Source organism: Lepisma saccharinum, chromosome 24, assembly GCF_977018435.1.
Source record: "Lepisma saccharinum chromosome 24, izLepSacc3.1, whole genome shotgun sequence".
Taxonomy (NCBI): Eukaryota; Metazoa; Arthropoda; class Insecta; order Zygentoma; family Lepismatidae; genus Lepisma; species Lepisma saccharinum.
In genome coordinates this window covers 43,458,361-43,482,181 of record NC_139252.1, presented here as the reverse complement: position 1 = coordinate 43,482,181, position 23,821 = coordinate 43,458,361, and the positions used below count along the sequence as shown (strand labels likewise).

Here is a 23,821-nt window from a genome sequence, read left to right as displayed (position 1 = left end):
ATTTGGGAAGATGCATGACATGATTTTTGGGGGGAATGCACCATTGGCTTTGGGGGGATGGGCACCTCTGCTCTCCATGAAGAAAATAATATCCTGCAGTTTTGTCTTCATACTTGTGATTTTCACTAGCAGCCGTGAGTGATAACTTGCATTATGCAAAGTCTAAGAAATAAAATAAAAGCACAACACTATAACAAATGAACAAAACAGCACCATAACACAACACAACTAGTTAAAAAAATCAACCCCACACGTGGTTATGGCACAAAAAAAACAAAAACGAGAGGCACCTTGCAACTACAAGAAATTAAAGAAAATGTGGCAACGTCTGAGTGCATGCGCTTATTGGCAGCAGTTTGGCTATTGTTGCCAGTGTTAAGTTTCATGAAAGGGTTGCCGATGGGGTCATAATAAACGAGTGGACTTTATTAACTGACTACTGCTAGTGCCAACCAAAGGTCTGCAGAATTTATCATTTACAACAGCAGAAGGGTCTATCCGATGATACAGATGAAAGACCTTTTTCTGCAGTCTCCTCCTCACACGTCCTCCTATATTCCACATGATCCACTCTTTGATGATCTTGTAAGCAGGTTAGCCAGGTCAAGAACTGATGCTATTTGCACCCCATTTAGACCACATGTCAGATATATCTTACACAGATAGTTTATATTGGAGGACTAAACGAGTAACATTCATAAATTTAGAATCCAGGCATTCTTCTTTCAGTAATGTGGGATGCATGTGTGTTACCACACAAATTATCAATCACTATTTTCAATCATTTTTCTCTTGAATCCTACTTTTTTTTTTTAATAACTTTTTATTGATGCGGTACAGAGGTTTCTATCCTGTTTCACGGCATTTTATTTCATTTCTTGAACCTCACATTGTGTAAAACAAAGTGAATGAACTTGGTGATTGACAAGTTAAATGGTAATACTTGTGCATCCCACTCTACATCATTCAGTTGAAATTTACACAATAATCAACATTTAAAACTTGACAAAACTTTCTGGACAGGAATTAAGGATTTCAAACATGACATCGTAGCATCCAGTACTCTCTCCAATGGATAGAAAAAAGATAAAAAGATAAAAATCAATGCCAAATCAGGCCAGTATGAAGGATTATTTGTGTCAACCCAAACTCTTGCAGAGTAATTACAGGCTTTGTGAATCAATTCACATAACTGGACATTAAGCTGTATCCTAGACAAAAACAATGTTTATGAATAAAATGAAATGAAAGAATTAATAGTTTTCTATTGATAATAATTGATGATTAATCAAAATTTATCTATATCTATTGTGGAAAGAATGAAAGGGAAAAAATGATATGGATAGGTTTAATGTAGAATATTTACTCTTTACATAAATTAAATAATATAAACAAGTTGTAGCATTAGAAAAAAAACACTTTATTAATGCTGTTTGTGTGTTTTGGTATGAAAAGCCTGCAGTTCGACTAGAAAATAATTTTTCATAAAAACTGTCAATACACCATAATGTGAAAATGTATTCCACACAACATTCATTGGTGCTTGTTTCACAACTCAGCTTCTGATACCAACATAGACAAATTTCTTCATAGAAAGTGCAAATGAAATTCAAGCATGGACACAGACTAATAGTGTGTTTAATTACCAACCAAAACCATGAACATATTACAACAGAAGTGCTGGGCCAAGTTCCACTGGTGTAATACGGATACATCTTCTGAATCAAATTCTATACATGGTATTTCTGTGACCATGTTAGCAAACTTTCAAAGATGATGGAGTGGGACAAAAGCATTAATATGAGATGACGGACCGCTGTCCGGAAATGCCTCATTCAGAAGTTATAAGCCAAAACCATGGTGACGAGAAGGGTATGCAACATTCACCTGATCTGATTATTTTGCTTTTTTGTGGGGTCATGTGAAAAATGTTGTGTGCAAGACACCCGTGCATAATGAAGAACTCCTGGCAAGAATCCTTGCTTGCTGTCAGAGCTGTTAGAGCATTACAACAGAGCTTATTGTGATGCTGTCATGCCTGAATCGAAGCTGGAGGATGCAATTTTGAACAATTTCTATAACTGCCTTAATCCTTGCTAGTTATGTACGATATAGTAATGGCAGAAGATAGTAATTTACTTATTAAAGCTACAAACACAATTTTTTTTTTCCACTTTCATAACCATCCCAAATTTTGGTTAAACTTTGTTTTTGTTGAGGCTATTTTATGCCTCAGATGGGCTAATCGGGACTGACACTACAGGTAAAGTGGGGCCAGAACCACTGTGCTAATTTCACATCCCAGAATAAGGGATTGCATACAACCTTCCAACAATGGTTTTAATTTATAACTGTTGACTGGGGCATCTTTGGAATGAGGTTCCTTATCTCTTATGTCCATAAACAAAAAACATATCTGCCATTCAAGGTCACATTCCCTGTTCTTTTGTGGGGGGGGGGTCCCCCTACATGTTTTGTGTGGTTACATACTCTTCCTGTCACATTTGTTTTGTTTTATAACTTCTGAATGAGGGCTTTCCGAACAGGGGTTCCTTATCTTAAATTGTGCTTTTGTCCCCTTCCATCATCTCTGAAAGTTTATAACATGGTCACGGAAACACTCTGCGTATGTCTATAAGCAGATGCAGCACATTTAATGATTCAGAGATATTTTTGTGGAGAACAATTTTTTATCCTTAGTGCTCTTAGCATTATAATTATGCTTTGAGCAGGTTATGTTTAAACATCTTTGTCTTTCCTTCCTCTACTGTGTGGGTTTTCCGAGGAAAAAAATAAATCCATACAGCAGCAGACTTTCAAGTACAGTCACTTGCACAACCTACTTTTCATAATTTTAAAAGGTGTAAGTTAGTTTCTCCCAACTTCTAACATAACTTTCACACACATATTTATTCTTCTATACACCTTTCTCATCCTCCTATACTCAACTGGAACTCGGACCAAAACACTTTTGAGAAATACGATCAGCACAAGTTTAGTTATTTGGTAACATAAATTATGATAAATGCCCCAGAAATTTCCTAAATATGTAAAAATATTCTTTTAAATATATTCCATACACAAATTAAGCAGCATATTTACTAATCACTTGTTCACAGCGTAATATGAATAATTATAACTTGTGGTTTACAATGAAGAGTTATAATCAATGATTTATCATGATCACAGAAGTCGCTGCACCAAATTTGGTTTTACTGCAGTTAATAAACTCAGAATATAGTTCTCTTTGCCCATTCTTGGCAGTGTTCTGACTCTCTTTACCTCTCATATCATGGAGGAAGGAACATAAACCAATGCAATTTTTCTGCATAACCTGTTGTCATCTTAGTACAATCTGCAAAGTGTACTGTTGTAAAGATCCTGAGGGTATGTCAATTATTGTACATATTTGAAAACATTCCTTCCATGGTTTTAGGCTAAACTACAATTAATCAAGAACCCTTTCTTATATTCTGTTAAGAGTACAAGTAATTAAAAAAAAAAAGCATGACCCACACGTTGAGTTAAAAAATACTCTACCATAAGCAGTTTACAATTTGCACGTCAATATCTATTTTTTTCTGTATATTATTAAAAATTTGTATTCATAATAGGCCTGTCAAACAAATATATGCAAAGCCAAAGCATGTACAGATACATAAATATTACTTCATTGCATTTTTATCTTTTATGAACAGCATATTGGGTCAAAACCTGTTTATTTAGTTTCATGCATGTTAGATTAGTTAGCAAAAGAGACATTCAAATATACATTTAGCATACTAACTAAGGAAATTTAAATAACACTTTAAATGCATGATCTTTGAGTACATATGAATGAGATCTAGTGTAGAAAGGTGATATGATACAGGCAGCATACGAAGTTTATTTTGAGAAATGGGGAGAGGTTTTTTTAGTACATTTTCAGAACACACAGATGAGAGTGGCAAAGAAAGATGATAATCAAGTATTAAGGTGAAAGGAGCATCTGTTTTGAAACTATTTCTGTCCAGGAATTTTTTAAAACAGTGGGGGACATTACTTTTCCCCCCCCTTTTAAGCTAGTCAGTGTTATAGTTTTATATCTTTTCACATGTATACATATTTGTTAGTAATGAACTATAATGCAGGATACAAGTCCTTTCAATGATCCAATGGGCATGCCACACTAAAACGTCTTGAAGAATGTTTAATGATAGACACCCAACTGACAGATGGAATTCATAGATGACCGGTTGGAAGCCTTTGAAATGTGGTGCTACTGGACAGCCCTGGATTTACATATGTAGACCCCCCCCCCCAATATATATATAATTGCAGTTAACCTTTAGTCCAGGTTACATCATCTCATTTCCCCCTTTCTGTGGCCCTTTTCAAGGCACTTTGTCCCCTAGTGTAGGCTCCTAAAGGCTCGACTGGACCTTTGGCTGCCGCCAAGGCAAATTTTTTCAAATTTTCCTCTCCATTCGAAAAACCACGTTGACATTCCAATATCTGAATAATTTCATCAGCTTAGAATTCGTTCTAGAACATTGATGTGAATTTTCATGTAGAGTGAATTTCACTGTTACCTAGATATTATCAATAGTTTAATAGACTCACATAATCACAAAATTATTGAGAATATCTAGAAAACAGCGAAAGCAAACCACACAAAAATTCACGTCAATGCTCTAGAATGAATTCTAAGTGTATGTAATTTTTCATATTTTGGAATATCAAAGTGGTTTTTCGAATGGAGAGGAAAATTTGAAAAAATTGGTTTTGGCTTAAATCCTGGCCTGCTATAGGAGAAACTTGAAGATCAACTGGGTAACAAATGAGACTGTTCAGACAAACACCCAGCAAGAAAAGCCTGTGGCAATGATTCATTAAAGAAGATGCAAGACGGTAGGAAAAAATGACAACAATATTTGAAGGAGAATAGAAGTATATAGAAATAAATAAAAAAAAAAACACTGGTAGGCCTACAATGGATCACATAAAACAAATCATTAAGGGTGTAAATTACGAAAGCTGCAGAGAAATTACATTAGCAGAAGACAGAACAAGTGAGGAAAATGTAACATAGTAAGAGGAGTCTTATGCCTAGCCTTTCATAAATATGAATTGAAAATGTTCAAGCAAACCAACATAAGATGCTGAATAGGATGGAGAACATGGTACGTTTGACAGCTGTATATAATGCATCAAAGAAGAACAGAAATTAACATGGAAAAGGTAGACAAACTCAATCACGAGACATAATTAATCACTATTTGGGTATGTCAACTTCTTTGTATGAAAGTCCATATATTGACTAGAATATAGCTCTGATTTTAAACCAAATCTACATATTTTATGGTGTAATGTGGAATTTTCCCCCCCTCATATGCTTGTTTCTTAACCCTCCTTCAGACATAAATATACATAAGTACACTGCATTCCCTAAATACAGATTTTCTGGGGAGAGGTATATATAAAAAAAAAAGCCTTGAGGATCAAATCTTGTATTTTGATACCTCTGTTTCAGTGAATGACAAATACCATATTTACACATGTGTAATGTGCACTCTCATTTTGATACCGAAAAGCAGCAAAAAATTATATCTCGTATATGAAGCTCAACACAATTTATAATCAAAAATTGTGATTTTCTTGATTGTTCGTCATAAACCTGTTGTTATGTGGACAAAGATGGAATATCGTTGTGTACTATTTTCCACTATTTCTCGTGTGACAAATCCTGATGTTGCACCTTCCGTGTGATGGTAGGTGAACACTTGATCACTGCCAAACAGCACAACTTTGCTCAGTAATGCAAAACGTTTTCCAATAGCAGGTGAAAAATCGTGGGAAACAACTGTTTTCGGGTGTACAATTTTCAAAAAGAGTGCGTTATACATGCGTAAATACGGTAATATTTATATATCCTTAGAAAAAACCCACAATCATATCTAACCTGTTTACAGATTATTTTTGTTAACTATCACAAAATCAACTCTTAATGGGAAAAATAATTTATGTCAAATTGTGTAATCTCATTTCCCAGTTTTCATGTTATATGAAATGGGAAGTACAGTAACACCTCATCAATTCAGAAAAACTCAAGGTAAAAGAAAACTGCAGTACATTTGAATGTGATTGCAAGAACTGATTCATGGGAAGTCTATGAACTAACTTAGCAAGGGTTACAAATTGAATGATGTATACATATTTTGAAAATAAATTTTCTATGAAGGCAAATTCCCCCGACAAAAAAAAAAAAAGGGTACATTGTATAAAGTTTTTGCAAGTAACAGTAACTCCAACACAGTTACTTTTATCAAGTAACAAATAACGAAATAAACAGTTCCCTTTCTTTCTTTTCGTATGAAGGAATGTCGGAATACTTTGAAAATTCTTGCCCATAAATTTTCATATTTAAACATATGAGGTTATTTGTAATGTGATGGAAATTTAAGATTGTCCTCAATCAAAGACCAACCTGCTTGCAATTCACATATGAATCATATCTTCTCTAGAGAAAAGAAACTACAAAAAGATAAGTCAACAATTTACTTACTTTTAGCAAGTAGCCTTCCATGGCTGCTTATATACAATATTTTACGACTTTGTAAAAATAAAAATAAAGATAAAAGATATTCACCACAGAATGTTTAGTTTGCATTGTTTCCTGTAATTTGTCTGAATTAATGACATTCTACTGTAACCTAACTTCCTTAACATCAAAGCTATGTTATTTAGTGCAATTAAACAATCAACGATGTTAAAAAGGTGTCATTATACACTCCTTTTACTAATACAGTCTTTTTAAAACAAATACAATTTACAACAATTGCCATGCTGGTATTAATGCACACCCTCCAACTGCATGTAAAAACACAACTAAGAAAAATCAACGAGGTTTCTCAAAGAGCTATATACATATTTTCTTCAACATCATATACACACAAAACAATGAGAAAAAACAGTGATATTTCAAAGGACATTACAATTTTAAACAAAGATATAAAAATCTTCTTCCATACATACAAACAAGGCACATGGAAGTTCATTTTACCAAGTACATCACGTATGCTAGAGTACTATGCTAAATTTAGTGCAAATTTGATTTTTCTTAAACAACAGCAACTTTGATAAATTTTCATCTGAAAGCTATCACATGAAGCATCAAAAAACACACTTCAATTTCCGTACAGGCCAAATTCATTTAAGTACAGTTTCGCTTTTCGATACAGCTTCTCAACAATACAATTACGTTAAAAAATCTCCTATTCTCTTCCTTGTAAAAGATCTGAAAGTAGGAAAGTTATCTGCATAGTGTGATGTGTACAAAGCAGGCTGCCATATATGCTTACATGTAGCATACGGCTGTGTGGCTCGATTGTATGCCAATGTCTACTGGTAGTCTTTTTCACTTACAGTCTTCAGTTCTACTGCTTATTTGCAGTGTAAAGCTCTCTCAGTTTCTTCTCCAGCCACTGAAACGAGAAAGTAAGCACAGGTGTTTTGAGAATTATGATTGATTAGCTATTTCAAGTGCTATTCTGCAAAAGGTAGTGTTCTGTCTAGTTCAGAGATGTAGCTAGGAATGTTTGCACCCTCTGCTATCATGTGCCGGGGACAAATGTTAATATCTTAACTTGTAATCCTTGCAAACTCCGTGACACTGTAAGACATTCATAGTAAATATGATTTTAATTTTATGTTACTACACACAGATAATAATCATTAATACAATAGTGTTTCTAATACAATACCCATTTCATGTCGAGGGGAATAAACAACGTGGTTGATAATATAAGACATAAGCAAGTTAGGCTCATCGTGTTTGGCTCCCGCTATTACAACAGCTCAAACCCATCACGCACAGCAGACGAAATGGCTACACCAACACCTCTAGCGGTAGTGGAGGAAACAACAACAGGAACTGGAACTCAATGTAACAGTAAAGCATTGAGTTCCCAAGTGGATGGTGGCAGAGGCCACCAAAATTAAAAGAACATTTACAAGTAAGTTTCGTGGATATATCTTTAGTAACTCGCTTACGTCTTATACAATACCCATGTATAGGTGATGCACCTCTGGTTTAACCTTCAGATGGCTGCTGACACCTGCTGAGGCAGCCATATGATTTTTACCCTTCACGTCTGAAGGCCATTTATGCAGCCAGCATCGTATGACTACAATTGAGCATACTATTTCCCAAAAACCAGTGAGACACACTATTTCCCCAAAACCAAAGATGATATTTCACTTCTTTTTTTTTTTTTTTACTTTATGTACATATCAGGGTCCAAGATATTCGAATTGCAAAACAAAATGTGAATTGTTAGTATTTTTAACAAGTGCTTTTTAAACAAGTAGATATTTCAAGAAAAATATGCAATGCTATTACAAGCTTCATCTATAAATTGGTTATAACTTTTCAAGCAACGTTTTTCTTTTCTTATACATATAATATTGACAAAATGCATGCATTGTTTTTCAGATATTGTATTTGAAATTTTTGCACTGCTAACTGTTTACGTAGATAGAAATTCTGAAAATATATTGGTCTGCATTGATTTGTTAGTGGCATCCATAGAGTGATGCGTCAGTGACCTTGACTTGCATGGAATCCCATCTACCTAACAAAGCAATCCCGGTCTTTCACAGATGTGAATGCTTTTAAAAGCAACAAGCGGACACGTCATCCATTAGCGTCCCTTTAATACAACAGAAATAGGATGGGGGTTCTCCTGTTACCAAAACAGAACTGAGGGCCAGCTTAGTGCAGAGTTTGGCAATTTCAGATAAAATAAAACTGCTTGTAAAGGTCTAAAAGGCAGGAAATTAGAACAATAAACTGCATATTTTTTTATTATTGGTAGCTAAAATGTATTGTACTCATTTACTATGACTACTAAAGAAATTCTGCACTGGAATTACCTCTCGTTTAGTTGCATCATGTACCAAGACAAGCTTCCCAGGTTGTGACGACCCAAACATGCCCAGCATCTTCTTCTTCACTTCTCCAGTGGTCAGCAGGATTCCTTTATCCGTGGCCTTAGGAGGCGAATGTAACTCCGGCCATGTGTACGCCCACTCCAGCTGGAATTTGAAAATTTGACTGAATTTCATTTGACTATGCAGCTGATTCGGTATCTTCATTTCAATATTAACTCTTGGTAACAAGAAATTATGGCATCGTCCATAGTTCAACACATTTGACTGGTACACAATAAGATACATATAAATGAGGAACTCACAATTGTTTCTTTCCAAAATATGGCATTTCATCCTGTTTCTCCACGTTTCCCAGGAGTGTTTAAAATAGTTTTGTAATAAGCCACCATCTTTAAAATTTAATGTAACAGAAAACATCAAGAGACTTTGTGAAAACAATGATGAATTTGAATTACCTGATGATATTTGGGATTCATAATTTTAAAAAAATCTGAAATAAAAATAAAACAGACTGCTTTTTTCACAGTTAAGTTGCTATATTACAACAATGTAACATTGACAACATCCATTATATAACAGATTCTTTTTGTTTAAAAAATTACTAACCATTGTTATAACTGTATCTTTAGTCAAAATGAAAATAAATGTCTGATGAAAGGAGCGTGTGTTCTCCTGAAACGTCACAAAGAAAAACTGTTTTCTTATGTTTGTAATAACCGTAAACTACAGGAAAATAAGTGTTTAAAATATTAAAAAGAATTTGTAACATTGGTAAAAATGATAAAGTTAAAATAGGAAGGTTGGAGCATTCGTCAGTTTGCTGCCAATTTTCAACCTTCATATTTTAACCTTTTAGAACTTATCATTTTAACTAATGTTGCAAGTCCTTTTCGATATTTTAAACTCCCTGGGAATATTTCAGAAAATGAATTCTTTTATATGCTTCTTACTGTCTAATGATGGTTACATGAAAAGAACCAAGAAAGTGACTAGTACACAATCTCTATACATAAGAATAGAAGGAAAATGTGTACATGACCATATATTTTTCTCAATACAATTATGTTCAATAGAGTACTGTTAGACTTGTGTGTTTGACAATCGCCAATAAGTATTGATATTTTACCAATTTGATATAAAATTGCAAATGCTCCGACAAAACTCCTTAATTTATGTATGCAACCAGAAAACTGAAATAGGTTGTACCTCAAGAAAAGAAACTGTATATTGAGACATTTACTTTACAGAAACAAGGTACATGACGTATACCTTTATATTCACAAAAAATATAACTAGAGGGCATGGAAGTTGATAACTAACATGCTCAAAAAAGACCTATGTAGGTACTTTAGATACCATATAGAGCGCAAAAAAGTCACAGTACTTGTGACATTGAGACACACTACCTCGTTAATGGTTTAAACTAGCATTATGATCAGGAAAAAATGATTTTTAAACTTCAAGGCCCTAATTATAACAAAACGGCACTCAATTAAAGGAATATTAGCTGTCACAAATAGAGTATCAATTAATGTTCCATACGTACAATATTCAGAAAGTAACTTGGAATTATTGTTTGTTTTTTTGCACAGATAGGCTAATCAGGACTGGACCTACAGTTTAAAGTGGGATCTGGGCCACTATATGTCTCCACCAGGTATCGAACCTGGAAACACTTGATTACACGGTGACAATGACCAAGAGTAAAATACAAGTAAATTCATAGCATAAATTTGGTTGAAAATCAGTAATACACAATAATTCCGTGTATTTTTTGTGAAAAAGCTTAATATACACTTTGTTGAACAAGATCTATTGTAAAATTATTACAATGTCCAATCGACAGCCTTCTGTTAATAATTACCATGAGCCACCAGAATCGGGTCAAATAAAGTTTTCCTTACAAAAGCTATATGGAATCATGATATATTAGTGAAAGGAATAGATCTTTGAGGTTAGGTACAAATAATGTCTTCGCTAATCTCAATAAAGTGATAACAGTAGCCTAAAATCAATGATGCTTACTTTCCAGAAAAATAAAAAAATAAAAACAAGAATTCTATGTGGGTCAGTCAAAAAGTTAGTTACACAGCATGAGAAAATAAACCAGGAGCGAACTTTCACAAACTTCCATACAGAAGCTACTTTTCGATGTAATCACCTCCTTTATTTAAACATTTGTTGAGCCGTATCACAAGTTTGTCTATGCCTGCTGCGAAGAAGTCATGTTCAACGTCCGATAACCATTGACGGGTTGCAGCTTGCACTTCGTCATCCGAGTGATATCGTCGCTTTGCAAGTCCTTCTTTCATGGGTCCAAAAACATGGAAATTACAAGGTGCAAGATCTGGGCTATAAGGAGGGTGATCTAATACTTCCCACCGAAACATGCTCAGAAGATCCGACATTAGTCTTGCCGCATGCGGTCTCGCATAGTCATGCAGGAGCACAATGCCTTTCAAAAGTTTACCTTACCTGGCTGTCGATCTTTAAGTACTTTTCGCAATTGTTTTAAGGTTTCACAATAAGACGATGCATTAATCGTGGCATCCTGCGGCATGAATTCGGTATACACCACACCTTTTCTGTCAAAAAACAGCATCAGCATTACCTTTCCCGCAGATGGAACTGTTAGCCATTTTATTCGAGTCGGGGACGTGGGATGTTTCTACTCGAGGGAGCTGCATTTCATTTCAGGTGAGAAATTATGAACCCATGACTCGTCTCCTGTCAGAATTTTGTCCAAAAACTCGTGTCCATCATGTTGATAACGTTTCAAAAATGTCAAAATGCTTCACTTCGTGTTCGTCCGTCAATAGCAGAGGCACCCATCACACACAAACTTTACGGAATTCCAGATGTTTGGCATTGATCGTATGCACACTTGCATGTGAAATACAGAGTTAATTTGCGATTTCGTCTATTGTTAAGTTTCTGTTTGCAAGAATGAGTTCATTCACGCAAGCACCGATCTCATTTGTCGAAGTTGATGGTCTTCGCTCACGGTAAGTGTAGTCGATATCTGTACATCCATTCTCAAACATGGTGCACCACTTTGCAATAGCTTGACGGGATATTGCATTTTCACCATACACTTCGTGCACCTGCTGATAAATTTCTGTGCCCACAAAAACCGAATCACTGCACGCACTTCCACTTTGGATGCCACCTGCAGGTACCGAAACATGTTCACGACTGGTTAGCAAGCAACCTCCAACTGCCACGTCAATGCCGCTACGTCACGTGCCACAGATACATGTCTGCAGTGTTGCCTACCTGCTGCAAGAAAAATTTTGACAGGGGTGTGCAACTAATTTTTTGACTGGCCCGCATATATTGAATGTATGTATAGCAAACAAGCCTCAATGCAGAAACACACAACCAAGGCATTTCTAATATGAAATAACTTGCATTTCTTACCTGCCACTGACCAAATATGTCATTGCGCATGACATACATTATCCTCTTGTCAGTTATAAGCAGAATGTCCTTGCCATCTGCAACTAGTATCACATGAAAGACGTAGGTGTCAGTTGTGGAGTATTTTCCCTTGTCCACTTCCTGTGAATAAGATTCATGCTTGTTAATAATGTAACAGTAAAATTAGGCAGATAAAGCTACTTTATAAAATAAATCTAATGATAGCCAAAGTATTTGTGTCTTTGCGTTTTTTCCTCACAATATGAAGAACTCGCAAAGATCTCCATGTGATTGTCACTTATTTTTGAAGAAGGACCAGTTTAGTTGTGTTTCAAAACACAAGAAAGGATGAAGTGGAGAGGGGAGGAATGTGTATGTAGGAAGAGCTCTGATATTGTGAGAAGGGAAGACGAGGTACAAAATTTCTGTTGTATATTAAGTGCAAGTGTGAGCTGTTATTTGTATTATACATGATGATAAAGGTGTGGTCATTAAGTTGTTAGCAGATTTCTTTGGTATTTCAGAGGAAATGCCAACGAAAGAACTTGTAGTTTTTGAACAGATTTAAAATCACCTTTTTGAAACAGTTTAACACACTTATGATAGACAAAGAAAGAACTGACAATGAGGTAATTCATAGTGATTTCAGTAGTGATCCTGTGTTACAAGTATGAAAAGAGCCATTTCGACAATAAGATCCCTCATTACTTGATAGTCACAAAAGCACCACTCCTAAAACAAGAGAGCAAAAAATTTCCTGGCAGGTACTTGGTTGATGCATACAAAATCAGAAACCTGTCTGTCTAAAATGTTCAGCTGATAACGTGACCTATACATAGGTAGATTCCTTGTCACTTTACATAGAGCCCATATTTTCATGTTCACTGCTCCTATGCTTATTGTTTGTAGCAGCTATAAATTTCGTGGCAGGTATATTTAGATACCCTCTATGCAACACACTGCATAGGAATCAGAATTGTGCAATTACAAAGGTTTGCACCTATTCAAGGCGTAAGTTCGAGCTATGGTTTTCTTCCATACAAAAAAGTAAAGAAAAGTAACTGTCCATTTCATACCCTGAAAAAAATAAGTAAAGTTGTTACTTACACAGACTACTTTTGACTCATCCTATTACACTGCTAATGCAGTTTAGGTAACATACACATGATTAGGATAATTTGTTTACAGTGTGGCCACATATCGAGTAGTGGTGGTTACAGTATTATATATTGTATTTATATGCCCCTGTAAGGATTTATATGATCTTTAGGATATATTACCTGCAAAAGCTGATTTCCTTCAGCCTCCTGTTTAACGTACGGCCGTATTAAGCCATCTGAGTGGAAGAAACGTGGTGGTCGCAGTCTTGTTACTTCGTCTGATAATTCAGTTGCCCTAAAAATAAATTAGCTCATAATTATAAAATATTAAAACTTACACAGAGACTGTGAGAAGGCCAGAGGTTGGCTTGGTATTAACAGTACACATCAACATTATATGAGTTGAGCCAAAAGTATTGATATTGAATTGGTTGAAATTTAATCACAGATACTACTTTTGCACAGTCTGCCAAAAATGAGATGTGACAGTTAAATATTCATGAAATTATGCTAAATGCATTTTTCATTATTTTTTCCAACGGCACTGTGAGGAGAAATTAATTTTGTGATTAAATCATTCTCATGTGAAATTGTTAATATTTAAAAGCAAAACTTTGCTAGATTGCTATGATATAGTTGCAATGGACAAATTATATGTTAAAATTTATAAATATTCTGTACTACTTTCAATGTTACAATTTTCAAGCATTGGTATTCAAGAAACAGTATCGATTCACAGTGATATTGGCTCAGTTCTTCAAAATATGATTTTTATTTCTTTTGTCCAAAAAAATTTCTAAATGAACCAAGGCTTCTTCAATGGATATATTTGGCAATTTGTACTCAAAATGACATCAGAAATTTCTGGTTGAATATTTACTTTTCCTTGTGAAAATTCAATACATGCATATGTTTTATAACCAACGTGACACCAGTTATTATTACATCCTGTTGAGAATGGTATTTCAGATTAAAAATTACCACAACTTTACCATATCAGAGTGCTACTAACAATATTTGTGGATTCATTAAAGTTATAATAAATACATACAGTCAACTCTCGATTCTACGACCCCGGGTATAACGACCCTCTCGAAGTAACGACCCTTTTCCCGGGAACCGTGAAAAATTTAGAAAAAGATAGAAAAATTTGAAAAAAAAAGTTGAAAAATTGAAGGAAATCGGCCGAAAAATGCGTTGTTTTTTCCCCACTCATTTCCTTCACGAGCGCTCTACCGCTCACAATTGGGTCTGAACTAAAAATAGGCACCACCACACCATGCTTGAGTGATATCCAATAGCACTTGACCTCTGCCCTCCCCTCCCTCAAGCGCACCAATGTTACCCCGCACCCGACGGCCGCTACCCAACGTGCCAGGCTTGTTTTGCCACGCTTTCTCTTGGATACGGGAGAAGAGAAAATCGAATGTGCTTGGATGTTATTTTAAATCGACCTTTTGTTTCCTTGTCCTAAGAGCTGCTGAAAACTCGTGGGGAAGGGTGGGAGCAGCCCGAAATGACTGCTGGACTTGCAGTCTTTGCCAATGTGTATGGCAGGTCAAGCTCTTTCATCGATAAATACACCACCTTGAGAGATAAGATCGCAGGAATGTTCGAAAATACAGATCTGTGGCGCCTGGAAGTCTGGCCCATCTGTCCAGTTCAGCAGGTTCCCGTGAGTGAGCAACTCTCGGCCTTGTAGCCGACAACTTCCGGTAACCGCTTTCATTCAAAATGTGTTCTTTGTTCCCTGCAACACTTCATAAAAAAGCGAAACTGTTAGAGATAAGCAAAACCACATAGGTGAACTAAAGATCGTCAACCCGCTTAATGCGTTGACATCCAGGTTTCCACAAAAGTTTACTTCGATCTTACGTGCATCATAACTCCCGTTTCCCACTTCATATCTTTTCCTAATTGTGTCGATGTCGTAATATCTGCTAAAAAAGTGTTCCGTTGGCTTACTGACTTCTCCCTCTTTTCCTGTCAGGAAACGTAGGGGGGTGGGGGGGGGGGTTGCGATGCAGATTGTTTCAGCCACGATTTTCTTGCTGATGCGGGCTGATTACAGGCGAGGGTGGAAAAGGACCCATCCCTCTTCCTTTCCTTTGACGTCTAAAATGGGGCAACCAGTTCTGGATATATTCTTGAAAACGAACAAAAACCATAGAACAAGTAAAACAAAAAGGGACCCCCCCCCTTTCCCCAGCTCATTCTCCGCCACTCGTGTGCAATGTTGATAATTGCAGAATTCAGTTGTTTTTTTAAATTTATTTATTATATATTTTTTTTAATAGGAAATATTGCCCGTATTATTGTCTGTTGCGTGGTAAAACGGTATAAGGTAAAGCAAGGGTCATTTCTTTCTTCTTTACACTGCTGTTAATCCGTCTTCGACAGTTGCGTTATCTTTAAAATGCTGGGACTTTTCTCTTCCGCCACCTGTTGCTCGAACTTCCAGCCGGTCTCTATGTTTTTACGATGCAGCTGGCGCCAGTGTTTTGTCTAGCGTCTGCTAAGCTCTTGCTTGCAGATAACAGCGATGACTCATCCAGCGCGAAGAAAAAAGTTATTGTTTTGAATCTCGCAAAGCTGTTTTGATTTGACGATAACGAAATTGGATCTCCAGAAAGCAAAACAAGAGTTAAAATAACTTCATGTTCTTGATAACCACAACTGTAAATTTAATTTACCTTTCTTCAGAACCATTCATGTGGAGGAAAAAAAAAAAGTGTGTTCAATGTAGGAATGGTCGCCGAGACTGATTAAAAAGACATTATTCAAGCGGAAAACGTTTGGAGGGGTGGGTGTTTGACATCGAGAATACCCCTAAATCCAACATTAAATCGTCAATTAACGTGAGAGTAAATAACGATCTACCATTTTGATATGTGAAAATGCGCAGTTTCATAAAGCTTGTTTTCAGTTCATTTTATGCTGATGGGTTAATCGTGACTAAATATACAGTTTAAAGTGAAATTCAATTCCAAACCCGAATGATTATCAACTGCCACGTTGTTTAATGACCTGTCCTACAATACGCTTTGGGTGAAAATAGATCGCAAGTTGCGCATTTCTTTTTTCACGCTGGATTACAATGCAAGTCAAGGAAGGAGTTTGGACTGCTCCCTTGAATGGGGAAGGAGGGTGAATGAAGTTGGTTGAAGCAAAGAAAAGTGACTTTTTTTTTTACGATGTATTTTACACAGCCGAACCAGAATGAAAATTACAGCCCTGCCTTTATTTTTTTTTTGTCTGGTACCTAGAGAGGTTGTGTTGTTTCTCCCGAGAGATCTAATCTTACCAGTTAATCTTGTAACAGACAATGCTCCAGTAAACCTGTATAAAATCCAACATTCATTCTGCCCGATTATCTCCCGACTTTTGCTGGCACCAGTCTGACTGGTTTCAAGATTCTTCGAGTTTCACTTGCAATAAGCGAGAGATTGTTTTCCTTTCCATAGGTCTCAGTGGAAACGGGTTTCTCATTAACTAGAATTGTAAGAATTTCCTGGAAACGCAACGACTGTGCACAATTGAAAGAAAGTAACATTATTTTAAATTCTCTTTTGTGAAAACTTTTTAATGTTCTATTTTCCTTCTCACAACACGCATCCTGTGCATAACAGGTTGTATAACTACCAGGATAAATGGTGTTACCATCTCCTAGGCATCTTTGTGTCCGTTTGAGCTCCCTTTAAGCTGAAAATTGGTGCAAATTCCAATAACGACCCCTTCGAAATAACGACCCTTTTCCCGGGAACTGTGAAAGGTCGTTGAATCGAGAGTTGACTGTATATCTTTTAAAATGTAGTTAGACTTATTCATCACTTCTTATAATTCCACTGGGTATACATTTGCGATTTGTAAAAACTCCATTTAAACTTTCAAAATAGATTTGACCCATGTGATTTTTTCTTTTCAGTACTGATGTGAAATTTATAGATATAATACAATATGATATAAAATTGTAAGGACATGAATGGTTCATTAACCAACCATCTTAAGTAATGTTCCTAACCAAGTAAGTAAAGTGGTTTTGCTGGAAAAAGGAACTGCATTTTCAGATATTTCCTGTACAAAACTAGGGAATATGAATTATATGTATTTGGTGGTTTAAAGAACCACTCTTTATACATATGTATATTAGCCCTGTCCTTCAAAAAAAGCAAAATGATAGAATTCTGCACTATTGCCAGCTTTTCTCATTAACTGGTATCACTATGCCTATATCAGCTTATATGGATTGAGTACTAACATCTTGCATTCCTACATATAAATAATAAGCAAAACACATTTTACAACTCATGGTGTAAGACATCTTATGCCAAGTATTTAAGAAAGCTTTAATTTAAAGAAATACACTTTAGTTTCCTTTGGTGTAGATTTTAAAGAAATTATTACACATAATTCCTACCTCACTTCATGAGGTAATGAGTAGTACTGGTGATAAAATTCAAATTGATATCTTCCAATACAATTATTACTAACATTGCACACTGTGGTATCCAAGTATTATTGCTTCAAAATTATCCAAAGCGTTCAGCAAATTTTCTCCTCCATGCGGAGACTGACTCACCTTTTCACAGCATCTAAGGAGCCTGTCGCGAAGTCCACAACACCTGCCATTGGTCGGGTGGCTAGCCCCATCACTCCTTTGCCAACCCCCTTAAAGAAGCCTTCGACTCCCTCTTCTTTTGCCCCTGATATGGGTTTTAGGAAAACGCCAGACACTCCTTCCACGACTCCCTGCAGGAGGAAAATTAAGGGTTTAGAAGACAATGTCCGTCATGTAGAATATATTTTATGAAAGCTTAACACTTTCCGGTCTGACGGTTTTCATGCATCTTTTACCTGTGAACGGACATTTAGGGCATTTCTTAAAAAATCCAGAAAAATACACTATTAATGATATCACAATGTATTATATATCAAATGAGAGCTTAGATTCTGTTCTAATAGATAATTCAATTAGATGTCCACAACATCGCGAATACCACTCATTTTCTTGGTGATAAGCAATGGACATGACAGCTGCAACACTGCATCAATCAGCATAAACATGCACTGTGCACGTTATCAAAACAAACAACGAAATAATGGTAAGTCTTTACCCAACCAGCATAAGATGGTCTCTAGTGGCGAAAAACAGAACTATCTCTAAGCGTGTGCAACGATAATCGCATAAGGTTTGGGCAAATAAATTTAAATGAAACGGAAATACGGTGATTGTATCCTAGCCAATTGGCGACCAGAACGGGTGTTTTAGTCTGCTTGCATCACATCCGATTCCCGACCGGAAAGTGTTAACCCATTCACAAAAATATTTCAACACTGACAGTTCCTTTGACTGACTGAAATGTTCTATGCTATTTATTTATTTGAGAAGTCTGATTACAGAATAAATCCATTGAAAAATATTACAGAATACAGAAGGCTGATCTGGCTATATCTGACAGATTTGGCAATGCTGCTGCCACGTGTGTAGTTGCGCCAGAACCTTGAAACTGGCCTTGAAGCCAGTGATGTGTCTGAGCTTACAGTTTCTGGAGGGTCGTGGTCGTGCTAGTGAAATGCAGCTGAAAATTAACCTTTATTGGGAAGGGTACATCATGACACTTTTCCACGCACATTTTTCGTACAACCGAATAGTGAAACAGTGTCGGGAAAATAGTTTAACCATCGGAGTAACCACAGCTAAAGATATCGTGGGCAGGTAAACACAAATGGTGCTCATGCAGAAACATTCGTCAACAAAAGGGGACATTCGGCACATTGCTGTCCAGGAGAATCCACCACCCCAACGTGACATGGCCCAGAGGTTCGATGTGGGCCCGTTCACTGTCAGCAACGTCATTCGTCGCTGTCTTGGCCTGCAGTGCATATGTAAGGGCCGGGTTCAAAAACTCCTCCCACCCCACATTGCAGAACAAAACACCAACTGCCGCAAACTGTACGAAAGACATTTGGCAGGGTCAAAATGGAAGCCAATTGTCACATTGGATGAGGCCTACATTTATCTCACGCGTAATGGTAACATTAGGGCAATTACGTACCGTGACACCTCTGGCAAGGGATGTACAGTTTTACCGCCAGTGCCAAGAAAGTTTCCTGCAGGGAATCATGATTGTCGCCGGATGTGGTTACGAGGGGAAGTTGGAGATACGTAAAGTGGAGAAAACATAAAGGTGAATGCTGCCTACTTCCAGGAATCCATTATGGCCCCAATCTATTGGACAGACATTCCACGTTTGTACGGAGCCAACAAGAAACCGGTGCGGATCCACATGAACAAAGCATCCAGATCATCCCTCCGGTTTTATCAGGACATGGAGCAGGAAACAGGAATCCGTGTTATTCCCTTCATGACATTCCTATCAAAAGCTCTGGATTGCTGCACATTTGGACTGTTAAAACGATGTCTACAAAATCGCCATCCCCGCACCCTCACTGGCCTACGGAAAGCCTGTAAGGAGGAATGGGATGAAATTCCTATGCATGTGCTCCAATGTAGATTGTTGCAGTGGAAATTGCAATGTCTAGTGGTAGTCTATAATGCTGGTGGTTCCATAGAACAGCCGGTGGTGGCGGCATGACTTTCATAGGGTAAATACACTTTACATATCGGTTGGATATAACCCGATCAACCTCTGTAAATTCATTTTATATCAGGATATTAACAGTGAAAAATGGAAAATAACGTAATAAGGCATGTGCACACAAGAATAACAACAACCATAAAACAAGTATTATTACCTCTTAAGGTGCTTGGTACATGCCGTATTGAAAGTTTCTTTGGAGGGGTAGATGCCTCATTTAATGAAGTAAGTGTTTGTTGATTTCATTTGTTATTTAGCATTAATTTTTTTGCCACTCTTGGCTAATCAAGACTACGAGGGTGAGTGATGATATGATGAAGGGACACTCGCAAAGAACACCCATGCCCAAGCTAGGATTTGAATATGGGACTCCTGATATTGTAGCATGCTGTGTTACTCTGCCATGAAGGTCGGTTGTAGAGGGTTTGTAGTCTGTCAAGAAGTGACCTTACCTTTGTTCCAGGAGCTCTTGTGTAAAAGATGTTGTGGCCCTCACATGGTACTTAATTTAAATCAGTCTATTGTGTATATTGGCATCAAATTTTGCATTTAGTAAGATAAATGTCTTCTTAAAGAGAGGAAAATTTCAAATTGATATTTGTCTTTGGTACATCTCAAAACATAAAGGCAGATAGAGAGGAACTCCACATTTGTTGCACTGTTATGTTGTCTCCCCCTTTTCCCTTCTAATGCACAATACACCTTATTGCTGTACTTTTATTCTTAAAAACTGCATGGAAAAATGTGAGCTGTTCTTTGCCTGCAATTTAGGGTCCCTTCGCATGGGTCCACCGAGATGCATTTTGTGAGCGTATGCTAGATTCTGTAGTACGGTATACTCTTTACGCCAGGCAGTGGATCCACTCAAATTTCATGTGTTTGCGGATTGCTTGTCGAGTGTCTGTACAGCACGAGTGGCGTCACGTGAAGGGGATCTTAGGGCATTGTACCTGCAAAAGGTCTTTCTTTGGTGTCACTTAGACAAACATCTCTAGAAAGCTTCAAAGTACTTCCATGAATAGAAAGACTAGAACAGAGAGCAGTCTACAACAAGCACCATCTGTGGGCAATATTAAGAATAGAGGTGAAAATAACATGCTCTGCTCTGTTTGCATCTGGGACATAAATGGACAAACTGAAATCATAGAGCTCAGAGACAGCATAAAAGGCATATGGTGTAAGTACGGAAGAGAGGGTGTATACTGTAGGCCAAAAGTCAGGATTGGGTACTATTTATAGTGAAAGAATGTACCATTTCAAAGTGAAATTGACGTAAAAAGTCTTCTATGTGAGAGGAACGTGTATCCTCCTCACACAAGGATCTTGGTGTCATTTTTGATAGCAAACTGACTTTCAACCATCACATAGACTACATAACTTCGAAAGCGATGAAAACACTTGGACTAATTTACAGATTTACAGACATAACTCACGTTTCTGCCCTCAAAACCTACTTTACAATGTGTGTTGTTCCTATTCTTGAATATGGCTCCTGTATTTGGTCAATGGCATGTGAAAGCAATTTAAAGAAAACAAACAAAGTAGTAAGTTTCTTCGTCAGAATAGTCAAACACAGATGCCCAGCCCTTGCAAACTTCTCCAAACAAGAAATTCTATCCACTCTACAAATTCATGACCTTTCTCTTCGCCGTCAACTCTCAGATTTAACACTACTCTTCAGAATCATTAATGGACAACTTTTCACCAGCGAACTCTTGCCACTTCTTAATATCAGAATCCCACGTCCCAACAGTAAATGCAACAACTTCTTTTACATTAAATCTTCAAGGCTATCCTTAGAACAAAGATCACTTCTCTACAGGCTACAAACCATTTACAACTCATTAAAAGACGCTCCGGGCTTCCATTTATCAAAGCAGACTTACAGAACGGCGTGCATAAAGCAGCTGAAGTATAAATAATATTATTCTTGATCTAGTTGTTATTATTCTTGTTATATATGTATATGTGTGTGTATGTGTCCATCTTATTATTTTGTTCATTTCTTTTCCGGTTGATATCCTGATGTAAAATGGATTTTTTCTGTATTCAGGACTTTTCAAATAAATAAATAAATAAATAAATAAATAAATAATAGTATAATAATAATCTGTCTGTTTTCTGACAGAAGTCAGTCTGAATGCTGCAATTAAAAGCCATATTACATTTAGTTTCCACCTTCTGCTTCCAAGATGACTACGGAAGAGGAACATACTGGTGAAATGTATGAAGAAATCAGGGAAAACTCTTTACATTGCTTCAGTAAACCAGCTCCTGCTGAGGCAAATTTACGGAAACTAGAGGAAGACCTTTGCAACTGATTCTATTTTAGATATTGTTTATAAATGAAATATTGCATGTCTTAATGGTAACCCTATTAATAGAGGCATGCATATTTTGTTTTTGATGAAAACACGAAATGTGAAATAACACATTGTAATGTTAATTTTTCATGTTTCTGAAAGGTGTGAGGTACATTTTTCTACCCTGTTTTGTCATGAAATGATGCGACATGAACTGCAAAATGCAAAATAGACTCTTAAATACGAAATTTAGAGTTTATTTATAGACACGACACTTTCTGAAGTTTGAATTATCCTGCAAGTTATGCAATTCACAGAAAATTGATGAATTCTGCGGTAAATATTTGAGAAGAAGAAAAAAGGACCCCTTTATACAGGAATAACCTTAATACTCTGGGAACTACATATATGTGCTATTAGAAGGGATATGTTTATTTTGTGCAATAAGTGCAGTTTTTAAATGAAATTTAGGATTATATTCACAATTTTAAAATCAAAATGCCATTTTATATACCGCTTTTGATCTGATTTTTCACCACTATAACACCAAAATTTTATTGTATTTACCACTTTTGAACGCGAAATTGACATTTTTGTACCAAAATTTTGCTTCTTTATTTATCAAAATTATGTGCCTTTACCTATTAATAAATAATAATGCTAATAACAAAGCAGTTGAAGACTGCAACATAGACGGACCTCTATCGGAAAACTGATGAATTATTACCACACAATGTATGCGAGGAGGATAAATGTTCCTATCAACCTATAACTTTTTATGTCAATTTCACTTGTGAATAATATGTTCTTGTAATAGCATCCAATCGTGAATTTTGGCTCACGGTGTATAGATATATTAAAAGCACACTGTCGCACACACCTTTACCAGCCCCTTCCCACTTTGTGCCATTCCCTCCTGAAAGTTGGCTGGCCTCTGAGGCCTAGCTTCCCTCTTCCTCTGGTACTCCTTGTCAAAGGTTAAGGCAGCAATGCCTTTCCCTGGAAGGAAAAAAGAGTAAAGATTAATACAACTGATATTGCACTTTGATGCCTGTAACTACACATACTAGGAGGGATGGACTATGTTGCTCAAATTGATTTATTGATTGATTTTGTTTATTCTACTTTGGTTTTCTGCCACTTCTGGCTGTTCATGAAGATGAGCGATGATATGATGCAGGAACACTCACGCCAAGGCTGGGATTCGAACCCTGAAATAGACTTTTTTCAGCAAGAGAGGAAGTCTTACTGCTTTGTCTTCTGCATAAAGTAGGATATAATCATAAAAGAACCTCCATGACATTCTGATCATGCCTCCCATTACAATACTCATTAGGGGAGATGATGTAAAAAGGTATCTATCTGTGATAGGGAAGGCACATTTAGGGGATGTGGGGGTAGGGCCCCATATATTCTCGATCCCTGCATTTTGGATGTGATGTGATCAGCACCACACCTCAGACAGCTT

The 23,821-nt window shown here is 36.6% G+C and overlaps 1 protein-coding gene across 2 annotated transcripts in view; it reads right to left on the bottom strand.

Moving 5' to 3' along the window:
- Positions 1-6,336: 6,336 nt before the first annotated feature.
- Vps13 (vacuolar protein sorting 13C) overlaps positions 6,337-23,821 on the bottom strand; it is a 168,880-nt gene continuing 151,395 nt past the window's right edge. For both annotated transcript variants that reach the window (XM_083110859.1, XM_083110860.1), the window contains 6 exons: positions 23,234-23,352; positions 18,031-18,200; positions 13,632-13,746; positions 12,352-12,492; positions 8,914-9,075; positions 6,337-7,463 (listed from right to left, as the gene is read on the bottom strand). In XM_083110859.1, coding sequence (XP_082966985.1) covers positions 7,416-7,463; positions 8,914-9,075; positions 12,352-12,492; positions 13,632-13,746; positions 18,031-18,200; positions 23,234-23,352 — 755 coding nt within the window. In that variant the 3' untranslated portion in view covers positions 6,337-7,415. The remainder of the gene's footprint in view (positions 7,464-8,913; positions 9,076-12,351; positions 12,493-13,631; positions 13,747-18,030; positions 18,201-23,233; positions 23,353-23,821) is intronic.